Raw genomic sequence first — 13,462 nt, forward strand, 5'->3', positions numbered from 1 at the left:
GAATATCAATCATCATTGTTCCCTAGCAGGACAGTACACCCACCACACCTCAAAAACTGGAGCTCTTTTGTCTTGTTCCTCGAACCGTTTCTGAGCCGTTGTTGCAGCATGGCGGCCGGTCTGCAGCAGTGTTGAGGTGGGTGGTATGCGTCAAGTCACATCCAGATGAATGCCAGGACCCAAAGTTTCCGTTCCATTCCATGATTTAAACACACAAAGTTTTTTTTTTTTTTTTTTTTTTAGCTTAAATATTTCTTCCTCAAAAATCTCTTTAAAATTTGCTGCCTTTGTCAGGTGTATATTTGACTGGTTATTTTCAAGATGCTATGGTAGGTAATTGTCAAAAGAAAATGTTGAAAGTTTGTGTGCTGTAATTAATGGCTTTATTTTAATAAACCTTTTACTAACGCCTAATAGATCAGTTATAAGACACCAAAAAGAACAACTTTTGGGTTGCCAGGTTGTGAAGAAGTCGTCCTAGCGAGCTCTTCCATTCATCAGAGAGCCCCCTCTAATGGACTGTTCGACCATTTATCCTCTGTAGAAGTGCAGCAGGAAACGTGGACAAAAAATCAATTTATAAACCGCGCATTAACATTTACAAATGGATACATGATGGTATGTAGAACCTGTGATTTATTAACATGTATAATTAGAGGCGACTGACTAACTTTTGATAATAGTTCATGTGGAAAGTGAGAAACACATCGAGCCACCTGTAGATGTCTATTTGAAAGGTATCCCTAACGAAAACAAAGTGTAATGCCGGGGTAGGATTTTCCACAACCTGGCAACCCAGAAGTCGCTGGCAATAAATTATTAACACTCTTAAAGCCATTAATTATATCTTATAAACGGCGTCTTAACAGAGAGTAGCACCAAATATAACGCCACTCATATATGACAATGGGCAAAATAAGCGGTCAATATCTTTCACAATTTAAGGTTTAATAACCTAAAAACTGATTCTGAAAGTGTAACGTGTCTCAAAAATTGACAATCAACCGTTAAATTACAGTGTTTCTACAGACAGTGGAAGTTGATATTTTCATGAGCGTGTGCTGTTATTTACAAATGATTTCGTGGGTAGTTTTTTTATTGTGTTGTAGACGAGTCGAGCCTTACCTGGAGCGACTGGTACAGTGTAATTTGTTACATGTGTCTTTGAGTGGGCTTTACAGACTGAGCTCACAGAGAGGAAAAAGAGAGGGGGGGTGGGGTTCGGGCTTGTGGCTGGTGGGGGGAGGGGTTTTACAAACAGACCAGGCAGGAAGAGACCTGCGTGTTCACATTTTGGCATAAAGACATAAAAGACCCCTGCGGTGCCGGGACTCTTCTACTCCTCTGACTGACAGCCATTGTAACGAGACAACCATTAAGAGTCAATATAAACATACGTTACAGCATGAAACCCAGGAGAGCCATTTTTTTCCTCACAAAACAAGAGCGACCCCCACCCCTCAAGAAACCGGGGTCAAAGTTCACAGGAAGCTGGGGGGCTGCCATTTTTCCCTGCTGCTACTGCTAACGTTCAACGTTAGATGCTAAACCGACGGGGAGGGGCGGTTGGTTTTGGATTTTGTAGCTAGCTTGGAATCAACCGATCGAAATCGTTACACGCAATCCGCCATTCCTCCGACCGTTGTCGCGAACAACCATCGTTATTGGATGAATTCGGCATGGAGAAAGTAGCGGAGCCGTCTTGGACTTCTTCGTACACCTACCAGGTGAGCAAGCACAGTGCGGAGATGCTACACAACCTCAACGTTCAGAGGAAAGATGGAGGCAGGTTCTGCGATGTGGTCTTGCGCGTCGGCGAGGAGAGCTTCCCTGCCCACAAGGCTGTGTTGGCCGCCTGCAGTGAGTATTTCGAGTCGGTCTTCGGCCGCCAGACGGAGGGCGACGGCGACGCCAAGGAGCTGGAGATGCACACGATCAGCCCGAAAGTTTTTAAAGACATCCTGGACTTCGCCTACACCTCCAGGATCGTGGTGCGACTGGAGTGCTTCCCGGAGTTGATGACAGCTGCCAAGTTTCTGCTGATGCGGTCGGTCATCGAGATCTGTCAGGAGGTCATCAAACAGTCCAACGTACAGATCCTCGTCCCGACCTCTCGGGGAGGTGACGCCAGTCTTTTCCAGGCCACGGGGGCCACGGAGCTGGGTTTCCCGGTGGCACAGCAGGATCTGGTAAACGGAACGGGAATGCTGGTGAACGGTCAGAGCTTTGCTAACAATGCGCAAATGCATGTGGACGGGAGCGAAGACGCCGCCGCCACCGTGCTACTGGAGGACGGCGGCGAGTCGTCGGTGTCAATGTTAGAGCCCGTCGAAGGACTGTCGGTTTCCCCATCGACGGAAATAACGGGGAACGCGCTTCATCACGACGCTGGCTCCCCGGGGTCAAAGAGGGGCAGGGGGAGACCAAAGAAAGCTGGCGGAGTAGCGGAGGCTGTGCACTTCAACCACAACACCCAGAAAGACAATGGGCTTTTTCCGTGCGGGACTTGCGGTAAAGCTTTCACAGAAGCCTCCCGCTTGAAGAACCACGAAGCGCAACACGGAGCCTCCACCGGCGGTGTAAACAACGTCGGTGACAGCCTGTCAGCGGCGGGCGGCATGTCTTTAATGTCTCACCCGGGTCTGGTGGAGAACGGCTTGCAGTTGCACGGGGGGCTGACGCTGGACAACGGCCGCAAACGGGAGAGGACCAGGCGGCACGTCGGCTGTGAGATTTGCGGGAAAGTTTTCCGCGACGTTTACCACCTGAACCGACACAAGCTCTCCCATTCCGGGGAAAAGCCGTACGCGTGCCATGTGTGCGGGCTCCGGTTCAAACGCAAGGACAGGATGTCATACCATGTGCGGTCCCATGACGGGTCAGTCGGAAAACCGTATGTGTGCCAAAGCTGTGGTAAAGGCTTTTCAAGGTGAGCTGAGCTTTATTCCCTCTGACAAGGTGTCTTTTGTTTGGGAGTCATAAAAACAATGTGATTGTGACCTCGGTGCCTGGGCATCATTTAGGACACTGCACAGGTTGCAGTGTTGTTTCCTGCTTTGTTTATAGCTGTACGTCTCTGTACCTATGTAAAATGTTTTTAACCAGAGACAGCCGCCTGAATCCAGGATATAGTATTTATCAATAGTCACTCTTGCAAGTTGTCACCATTAACAGAAACAGGGCAGAGTTCAAATCTTAAAATAAGAGGGGAAAGGTTCTTGGTATTTTCAGTTATATTAAGGCCAGTTGTTTCTGCTAGCCCTGACCCGACTATTAGTGTCACAGTCAGTGTAAAATCTAACAGTAAAGCGTTGTTATTGACAGAACTTTCGGTTTCTTTTATCAGACAACTGCATAACTGTCACAGTGACTGTCATCACTGTAATTTAGCCTCAACCACAAACACCAGTTTCCCAGGCTTCAGCTCAGTGCTCCTAGGCCCTGATACAAACTCACTGTCACCACCTACTGCTTTGGAGGTTAACATACAGGACGGAGAATAAATGAAAAGCTATCACGTGTTTTTAAAAAAAATCCATAAATGTAGTCAAGGGATATAGCCAGGCTTCCTTCAAGTAGTTACTATAGAGTTTTTTAGCGTCATTATGCCAGCATGTTTGATTCGCAGTTACAGGGGGAAAAAAACTTTGTTTTAAAATGATACAGACAAATTGAATGCAATGTACAAACATTAAGACAATGTTAGAATAACAAGTCCTGTGGTCATAATAGAGGCAGTCATTTCATTGTCAGGGGAATGTCATCACCCACCAGGCATCTATAACTATGTGGAAATAAAATTAAACAGTCATGTTGATGTACACAAGATTTTATTGCCTTGTTTCCTTCCAGACCCGACCACCTGAATGGACATATCAAACAAGTTCATACAACAGAGAGACCCCACAAGTGCCAGGTAACATTCGGGATATATCAGAGTGAATGCATTATGAAAATTCAAAGTTATTTATGGTTTTAAATCATCATATGTAAGAAAAACATTAACACGTTGATTTCTGTATTACAGATTTGTAATGCCTCTTTTGCTACGAGAGATCGCCTGCGGTCACACCTTGCATGCCATGAGGACAAAATCCCCTGCAAAGTTTGTGGCAAGTTCCTGCGAGCTGCCTACATGACGGACCACCTCAAGAAACACAGTGAAGGAACACATAACTACTGTGGCATTTGCAACAAAGGTAATCCTTTAAAAAAAAAAAAAAAAAGAAAAGAAAAAACGTCAATATGCCACAAGCTCCTCTGAGACAACTCTGCCCCATGTCCTGATGAATATTCAGAGGTTGCTGTCTGTGTTCTCGTCGGCGGTGCTGTATACTCACAGGAAAATGATGAGAGTCTAGAGTTATGGTTGGCTTTTTCCAGATCTGTCCAATTTGTTGATATCTTTAATGTGATTGGTTGGTTTTCAAACTGAACAATGGTTCGCATTTTATTGTCTCATCAGTAGCTTGGGCCCTCTCTTGCACTACAATGATGCATTTCTATTTTTTGTCGGAACTTAGCCTCACAGGCAGGGCTGGGATTTGATGGCATGTTTTCAAATTGAAGTCAGTTTTTGTGGTTTTACCAAGACTCATCAATCTACATAATACATGTAACCTTAAAAATGATCTGTAAATATGAGTGCAGACTTTAAAAAAATTTTAATAATCCTCTCTCAAAGTAAAATAGCTAGCTAGCAACAGTATAGCCTTTTGTTTTTTGGATGAAACAAGGATGAAAGTTTTTAATGAGCTCTATAAAAACTTCTCTTTACAGTTTGCATCACACTTTGTGTTGAAATGTCTGAACTCTGTTGTTGATAATGTTCCTCGGATGAATGAAATCGGACCCAAGGAATTAGTTTGTTTGCTCATGATGGGACTTTTGTCCAAGACATTGTGATTCTGTTCACTGTTGTGATTTACAGTTCAAAGAAAATTATATTAATTGAACTGAACTAAACCCCTGATTTATCATCAGTGTTTCAGAGATATCCTGGTCTTCAGCAGTTCTGATCATGTTTCCAAACCAATCAGCTTTGACGCTGGACAGCCTGTCCTTGTTTATAGGGCGTCCCTCACACAGCCAAGGCTTTGAGTGTGTCAAAACAACTGCCTTGTTCTTTGTTCTTCTGGTCCCAGGTTTCTCCACTGCGTCCTACCTTAAGGTGCATATAAAGACACACCATGGCTCTCCACTGCCCCCCTCTGCCGCAATGCACACCTTCCCTGAGCCAAGGGGGGGACTGCAGATGCACAACGGCACCCCTTACCACATGGGACGCCAGTGCTCAGTGGAAGGCAAGCAGCCGTCCGCCCCATCCCAAATTTTCATGTTTCTGGCTTTCATGTGCTCTGCTGCTTTTTGGAGAAACATGCTGCTGCATCTCTGTACATGTTTAAAACACAAGCATACATCAACCTCTGCTGCCAAGCTTTTCCCTCAAACTATTGTTTACTATCGTGCACTTTCATCTGCTGGTTGTCTTTCTGTTAGCTGACTGTGAGGGCCTTTTACTGAGAGGGGGCAGTGTGTACAGAACCTGTGGTATTTAGGTAAAAGGGACACAACTGGGCATTTTCTGTAATTATCATCTAACGGCTGTGCCGTTTTAATTTGAATTGGAGATTAAATAGCTCAGGATTAGACAGGAAGTCAGGCAGTCAGCTCTACATAAAGAGCTGCACTGGGTTGTACAAGGTCTTCATAAATCCATCACTAAGTCTGAAGTAAGGTCCTTCCTAAATTGTCAGTAACTACTAGCTAGTTTCAAACCAAAACAGGGTTGCACCATTAAAACTTAACAAATGTCCTCACTGGTAAAGACTTTAATATTTGTTCTGAGGAAACATCTTCAGCACGATCGGACTTCAGTGTTCTACTTTGTTAGCATTCAGGTCGCATGGACATCATCCACAGTGGAGAAAAACTGACATTTTAACATTTACAAGACAACTCAGTTGTTACTTAGAGTTTTTGGGTGATTTGCCAAACTCGTACATTTGTGATATGCCAGTTTCCTCTGGGATATCTGACACTCCTCGACTGGAGATCATCTCCTTAAATTTAGAGGTTATTCCAGACGTTAAATTTTTGCAACATCTAGCTAGTCTAGTTGTAACTTGTAAGCCTGTCACGTGGTCATGTGTCACCATCCCAGTGTCTGTGCAGGTAATCTGATTGAATCACGTGATACACAAAATTAAAACTACAATTAAATGTCCTTGCCTGGAATAACTATTAATTAATGTTGGTGCATGATGGATAATGTTGGATATTTGGGATTTCTGTGGAAATGCATATATAATTTTTTAAAAGTGAAGCATTCAAATACCGATTTGGACCTCGATTGCCGTGGCATCGGGAGAAGCTCCCACACTTTGAAGGGTTCGAGTCAGCCTAAGACATTTGCAGGCTTTACCCATAACAACATAAGAATGTGGAGTGCTGAGTCACCTTTGCTTTTGTATGTGTGTGTCTGTCCAGCATGGCCATGGCAACATATGGTTAACAGCGTCTGTTCCTGCTTGGCTGGTCCATCAGCAGTTGTTCAGCAACGCACAGTGTTGCATGATCGCCCTAATGTGTGCTCCATTTGCCCTGGATTCATTGAAACTTTTGTCGTTGTGCCATTTTTGTGGGAGAACCAGTAGCATAGAGACAGTGCACAGTAAACTGTGAGCCACAACCACAATTGGCAAAAATAACACGGCAGAAAATAATTTTCTGTCTTGATTTGTACTTGGAGCTGACGTATGACAAAATAACTGATGACACAGAGAGTAGTGTTGAAACTATTAGCCCGTTATTTGTAGTTATTTGTTGATTTTGATTACCTGTGCAATAAATAGCAATTTTGGTCTTTTTATTAGCATTAGCATATTAGCCTTTAATCGCATCACAGTATTTATGCACCATGAGGTTTGTTGATTAAAAAAAATGAAGTGTGGCAAGATTACATGTTCTTGCTTTTGAGTTATTGACGTGGACTGTGGACACATGATGTACATAATCTCTCCTCAAAGCCCTTTCCTAACTTGTTTCTGATATTGGGTCAGGTGCACCGTAAGCATGAAAACTAAGGGAACTATGGCAGGCTAGGTGTGTGTGTTAGGTAGTTAGACTTTATTTGCCATTTGTAAAGTTAAGTGCAGTATCATGGGAACTTTTATTGCTGAAAATATTGTATATATACTGTAAGTTATTACAGAGGAATGGGAGATGTGTTAAAACAGGGTGGCTGGAGGAAAAACTAGCTGCAATTATTCAACAGTGTCAGCTGATTAGTTATACTTAACATGTGACTCCGTTAGGCGGCTTTTTTTTTTTTGTTTATTTGCCTGTGCATTTTACACTTTATGCACATCTGTCTTTTTTCTCTGCTTATTCAGTACAGGTTGTAAGAGAATTATGGGACTTAAATAGTTGGTTATGGTGATTCCTCTAATTCCTCTCTTCTGCTATAGTGTGTCATTAAATTAACAAAGCTCTTGTACAGTGTGTAGTATATATGTGTTTTCCTTCAGCAGTTCAAATTTGTGCAAGATTGACCATCACCCAAGCCAGTAACCAAAGTGCTACAGAGAAAGAACCTGAACCACAAGTTCCTGTAAAGCAAATAACGATATAGAAAGAGAACTCGCATGATGTGGAGATGATTTGGTTAAATGATTTAATTCTGAGTGGCACAGCTCTTCAGATACGTGAGCAGAAAAAGCTAAAAATATAATTTCTGAGTGGAAATGGCCACGGCCAGAAATGTGTACTGTCACTATATTTACTGTAGTTTTCACTGTAGTCTTCATTTAGTGTCATGCTAGATGTGAGACAAACAAGTTGTATGTGTGAACATTGCACTTGGGTATTTTTCTCACAGGGGTATTCTGACATGTTACAACAGGATGTGTAACTAATAACATTAATGATGCCTATGTTTGTGTGTCAGTGAGCCAGGCCTGGCATTGTTACACCTACATTATATGTGTTTATTAATGTTTTTAATTACACCTGTGATTAACAAGTCAGAATTTCCACTGTGAGGAAGGCTTGTACTCAAATGGAACACAGTTTATGTAATTTTATCTGATAAAATTAGCTTGTTAGTCAAATGGATGATTCACATCTAGTGTACTTTTCACAAACATGAACTGTTTTAGTTCATTATTTGCGATAATTATTTACACATCAGCCACAACATTAAAACCACTGACCTGATTGGATCCTTGTGATCTCAGGAGTTTGGAGGCCATGTCAGTGCTTTGCAGTGACTTGCACTTCTGCGGTGTGATGGACAGATTGTCCTGCTGGGGGAGGCCCCTGCCATTGGGGAGTGCTTTTGCCAACTAAAAAAGGTTGTTGTGCAGTTGTTGTTACGTGTCAAGTCCAGACAAATGCAGGATCCAAGGTTTCCCAGCAGGACATTGCATTGTAATGAGAAGATCAGTGTTATTCACTTCATCTGTCAGTGGTCCTAATGTTGTGGCTGAGCAGTGTACTACAGTTCACTTAGTTCAGGGATGTGGCATTTGCTGAAAGGGAAAAGAAGGGAAAAGTTAATTAATTTACCATCGACAGCTTCAGTGATGGGACTCACTCAGCATGGATTCACGCATACTAGTAAACCTCTAGCTAACTGTGTTTACAGACAGCATTTGAAATGAAGGTAATTCTGTCCATATGGTTTCCGCCGGCCTGTTATGTCTTGTCCCTCCCCCTTCCTTTCTCCCTGGCCGGGTGTCGTGTAGACCTGTGTGCCAGTCGCCAGCTGCTTCTCACCTCATCTGAGGCAGAGGGTCGCTTTCATGGGCTCTCTGGACACCCAGTTCTTCCCCAGCCTGGCCCTCCAGCCTTGGGCCTGCAGCCTGAGCTGCTCATGGGGAAGCCAGGTGGGACTCCATATTTCTGGGAGTGTCGCTCTGGTGGGGTGCCTGGCTTCCCCGTCCATGGGCCTGTCGCAGGTCAGTACAGTCCAGCAGGAGGGTGGGTCGGGGGTGGGGAATGGTGCCAGCATGGCCCACTGGTTGGATGAGCACAGCACAATTCTCAGTGGACACTGGGCAAATGGACTGAGCTAGATCATAGATTGGTTTAATGCTATAGCCACTTTTTTTTAAGGATCTGTCTTTTTTTTAACTGTATGTAGTTATTGTTGTGTAAAATCAATTGTCACGGCTTGTTCCAGTTGTGCTTGTTGCCCTCTTTTTTGCAGGTGCCAGCCATCTATTGGATTAAAGTTGTATCTGACAAAACCTGTTTGATAATCCATTTGTCCTAATTCATGAATCTCTTCCCTCTCATTTCCCCTTTTTCTCCTTCTTCCTCACTCCCCTCTTCCTATCAACGCGGTGTTCATCTCAGACGGACAGGAAAACGCTGGGAAATGCCCTCACCTGGAATCAGAAGAATCAGACCCTTCATTTGGAGAATTGCCCAACGACGACGAGCTTAAATCTCCACACAAACCCGACAGGCCGGAGCTCGAGATGCCCTCTTTAGCCTGTAACGGAGCCTCCGTGGAGGCGTTGGGGTCCCCAGAGGGATCCAAAGCCAAGACGGACCCAGAGAAGAAGTTTACCTGTGGGATCTGCGGTCAGGCCTTTCGCACCAAGTCCTACCTCAACAAGCACCAGCACAGAGTTCACAAAGCCCAGAAAGCCCAGGGGGTGTCTGGGTCTGGCTTAAGTGAGCTGGCCCCGTCCCTGACCTCTCCTTTCTCCCCTCAGCAAAACATGTCTCTGCTCGAGTCCTTTGGCTTTCAGATTGTCCAGTCTGCTTTTGCCTCTTCACTGGTGGATGCTGAGGCCGGTCAAAGTGGAATCGACTTTGGAGGGAAGTGACATATTTGCTAGAGCTGTAACAAAGCTTCTCACTCGTTGGACAAAGCCGGGTTGCCCACAGAAGACGCTCTGTATTTGGGAATAACTTTGCCTCAAGACTACTTTTTCTGTTCGTTACGTTGCTTAATGTGTATCCAATATTTTTGTCAGAGACTGCCATACGATTCCTACTTTTTCTACTTTTTCAGAGTATGAAAAGTGAACGGTGTTTAAATTTTCTTTGTAAAGAAATGACATGAAGGTTTTATTTCCTTTATCTGACGTGGATCTGTTGAGGTTATGTTTGGTAGGCTTTCAGTTGTTTTTGGCTCGTGTGTTATTCTTGGCTGCACATATGTTCTTGACATGAGATGAATTATTTACCGCATTCTTAAAATGAGAAATTTGTTGTCTCTTGGCCCACTTTAACTGCTCTGATGTGCTTGGTAAATCAAACCTTGGCCATTACAACAATTTTTAATGCTTCATATTCCTTGTTTCCCCCGAAGGCTGTAAACAGACGTCTTTACCTCAGAGCAACAAGAGGGCTGAGTTCTGTGTTTATGTTGTTCTTCTTTTGAGGAGGATTTAGTTTTTCTTAAGGACAGGGATTTAAATTGGCCTCAATTTCGATAGCAGGTTTTGCTTGGGATCAGTTAATTGTGAATAACTTATCATATTCCCAACAGGCCCACGGCATATTTCATTACACATTTATTATAAGCAGCGGCTTTGTTCAAAAAGAGTCATTTTAAAGACTGAGTAGCACTGATAGTTGTCAAGGACCTTAAGGAATTGATTGTAATTGATGACAGGCAGTTCAGAAGCACCTTTAAAACATGTCATAAAAACTTAAAATGTGAATTGTTACAGCATCCACACAAAGTGCATTTGGCAACATAAAAGCTGGCAAAAATCATCTCACCTGAAACAAATGAATAATTAAGCTACCTCATAGTAAAAAATAACACCATAGGGCTTTGTTGATCATAGCCTAATCAAGTTTAATTTTTCAGCTTCATTGGATTTAGAAAATAAATAGTCACAGTCGATTTAGAAATTAAAAAAATAATAATAATAAAGTCCTAGCAGCACCAAAGCTTTTGATTTTTTTCCAGTATTTTTAAGTTCCCAATCTTGTGCTTTTTCGTTATTTTAGAAAAACCTTAGAGGGTGGTTATCGTTCATTATCAGTCCGAGCTGTTGTGAATCTTAACCAGAAAGCATTGGTACACCGAGTGATTTGAAAAGAATAATTCATATGAAAAATCAATAGTAAGAAGAGGAAAGTCTTTTGTTGTTGTGATCTACAGTATACTGTGAACAGGAATATTGTTGAAATGAAATAGGGTGGAGTCTAAATATGTCTACGTAAATTTAGATTTGAAAATGGTATTGAAACATGCCTTGAGCTTGTTGGGAATTAGCTTTGTATCGCCCCCCAACCCTACAGTGACAATGTTCCCGAGTATTGTTTGTTAGGTATAAAATCAGTTGTGTACATTAAACAGGGACCAAGGTCAGGTATATTTTCAGTATATATTTTGAGAAATGTAAATTATATTTTATTAACTTATTCATGCCCTCGTTTTTGTGTACAGTTTTTTTTAAATTGTCAAACAAAAATCTTGTGATTTGCTCATTTTGATAATTTTTCACTCTAAATTATGTTAAATGGAGTTGTGTGTTTTTTGTGTGTGTTGTGCAGCAGTTAAGGGGTTAGAGGAAGGATTCACACCCTGATCCACCAGCCTCTGGACCGACCAAACGTAATGCAACTTTTACAGAATCAAGTAATTAAGCTCACTTTAACTCTCCAGTGTTTCTTCATCACCTGCACATTTTGTATTTACCACCCGCACCCCTCACCCCCCACCACCATCCCTTGCCTGTCAGTTGCTTGTGCTATCATGCAGACGACATGACCTGTATTTGCACTAATGGTCGCTCAATTAGGACACAAGCTTTCATCTTGTTGTCTTACAGTGAAAAAGTGTTAAATCCAGAGACATTCCTGTGAGGAACAGTTTTTACACTTTAAATGACCTAATAGGATGTTATTGATTAGAAAAACTTAGGTGCAAAGATAGATTCTGTTTAATTTGAGTTTAATTCATTTTAGGGCTGCAACTAATCATTATTTTCATTATTCAATCTGCTTTGTCTGACCAACAGTTCAAAACCCAAAGATTCAGAATACTGTCATGTATGACAAAGAAAAGCAGCAGATTTATATTGTAGAAGCAGCTCTACTTAAGTTTCAGTTAAAAGAATGAAGAATTCAAGCATAGTCTTTTCACAATCATGACATACAGCACTCCCTCATCGTCTTGTACATATTGAAACATAAGATCTACACCAAACAACACACATGCAAAATACACAATATAAAATGTAATTATTGAGTATCGTAAGGACCTCTCATAAATCACATGCATCAGTTGATTATTGTATTTCTCACAGGTCGATGTCATTTCTTTTTATTGTAATACTTCGAGTCAAGGGGCTAGCGGTGTGTGCGTGTGTGTGTGTGTGTGTGTGTGTGTGTGTGTGTGTGTGTGTGTGTGTGTGTGTGTGGTGATGACAACTCTGTAAAAAGAGAGTGTAGACGTGCCGTCTGTGTGTGTTTGTCTCTGTGTTTCCTGCTTTCTGTTTAATTATTATTTGTGAGTAATTTAGTCTGTTAAATTCAGTACATTCCTATATTATTTATGGTTTTATTGTGATTGTAACAAGTGTATATACCATTCATATACACATTCTATAGATATATATATATATAAATATATATGAACCAACCAATATGATCAGTGTTTGTCAATGGTGGTCCTGTACATATATAGATTTTTTTCATGTCTTTTAATGTGGAGGGGTGTTAAGTTATATCCATTTTGATTGAAACTGCATGTTCTGGCATGCTGAGCTGAGCTGAGCTGGGGACTGAATGTCGATCACTGGGTGGTGGCAGTAATAGTTTGACTGTCCACCGTACTGTCACTCTGCTCTGGTAGCACTCACACTGCCAGCTGCACGACTCACGTCTTTGACCAAGGTTTTTTTTTTTTTTTTCCCTTCTTCTTCTTCCTTTTTTGATCCACTCTGCACTAGTATTTACTCCTTAAAAGGTAATAAGGGTTGTGTTATGTCATTGTTGTTTAAGTTCAAGTGGAAGATGCCGCAAAGGAGTGTTTTTCTTCACTGGGATGTATGATTTGTTTCACTCATGTTGGTACTTTTCATGAATTATTTGGGCCTAATGTTTTTTTTTTTTTTTCCTTTCTGCTTTTGGTCTGTTGCAAAGTGCCTTCCAAATACTGATTGTGCACAGCAGTGGATTAAAAAAGGTCCTCTTTTCTAAAGGTTGAGAATTGTACAGAGTGACTTGCATTGACACTTTTGTATAAAAAACACACACAGAAAATGTACAATATGTTAACTTGGTATTTTATCATCGTACTCAACAAGATTGCTCTTAAAACATGTGAGCTACATGTTTTGTTATAACGTCTTTGGACATATTTCAATATAAGCATACTTTTCTATAGATATTTGTTTTTGTACTCTGTTATTGAGTCTCATCTCTCTTGTTGGTACAGAGATGAGCATCAAATAAATTGCAATTGAAAAAGCTCCTAACGTTTGTC

At 41.9% G+C, this 13,462-nt stretch overlaps 1 protein-coding gene across 3 annotated transcripts; it reads left to right on the top strand.

Annotated features, from left to right (window-relative positions):
• Positions 1-6: 6 nt before the first annotated feature.
• patz1 (POZ/BTB and AT hook containing zinc finger 1) lies at positions 7-13,450 on the top strand. Of its 3 annotated transcripts, XM_018685764.2 has the most exons (6): positions 7-2,929; positions 3,853-3,916; positions 4,028-4,199; positions 5,145-5,303; positions 8,748-8,960; positions 9,361-13,450. In XM_018685764.2, exons 1-6 carry the CDS (start codon positions 1,680-1,682, stop codon positions 9,837-9,839), a joined length of 2,337 nt encoding a protein of 778 aa, XP_018541280.1. In that variant the 5' UTR covers positions 7-1,679; the 3' UTR covers positions 9,840-13,450. The 3 variants fall into 3 exon arrangements, with proteins under 3 accessions (XP_018541280.1, XP_018541281.1, XP_018541282.1); XM_018685765.2 differs by lacking the exon at positions 8,748-8,960 and having other exon boundaries at positions 751-2,929; XM_018685766.2 differs by lacking the exons at positions 5,145-5,303; positions 8,748-8,960 and having other exon boundaries at positions 763-2,929.
• Positions 13,451-13,462: the final 12 nt, after the last annotated feature.

This window comes from Lates calcarifer, linkage group LG12 (assembly GCF_001640805.2).
Source record: "Lates calcarifer isolate ASB-BC8 linkage group LG12, TLL_Latcal_v3, whole genome shotgun sequence".
NCBI classification, from domain to species: domain Eukaryota; kingdom Metazoa; phylum Chordata; class Actinopteri; family Centropomidae; genus Lates; species Lates calcarifer.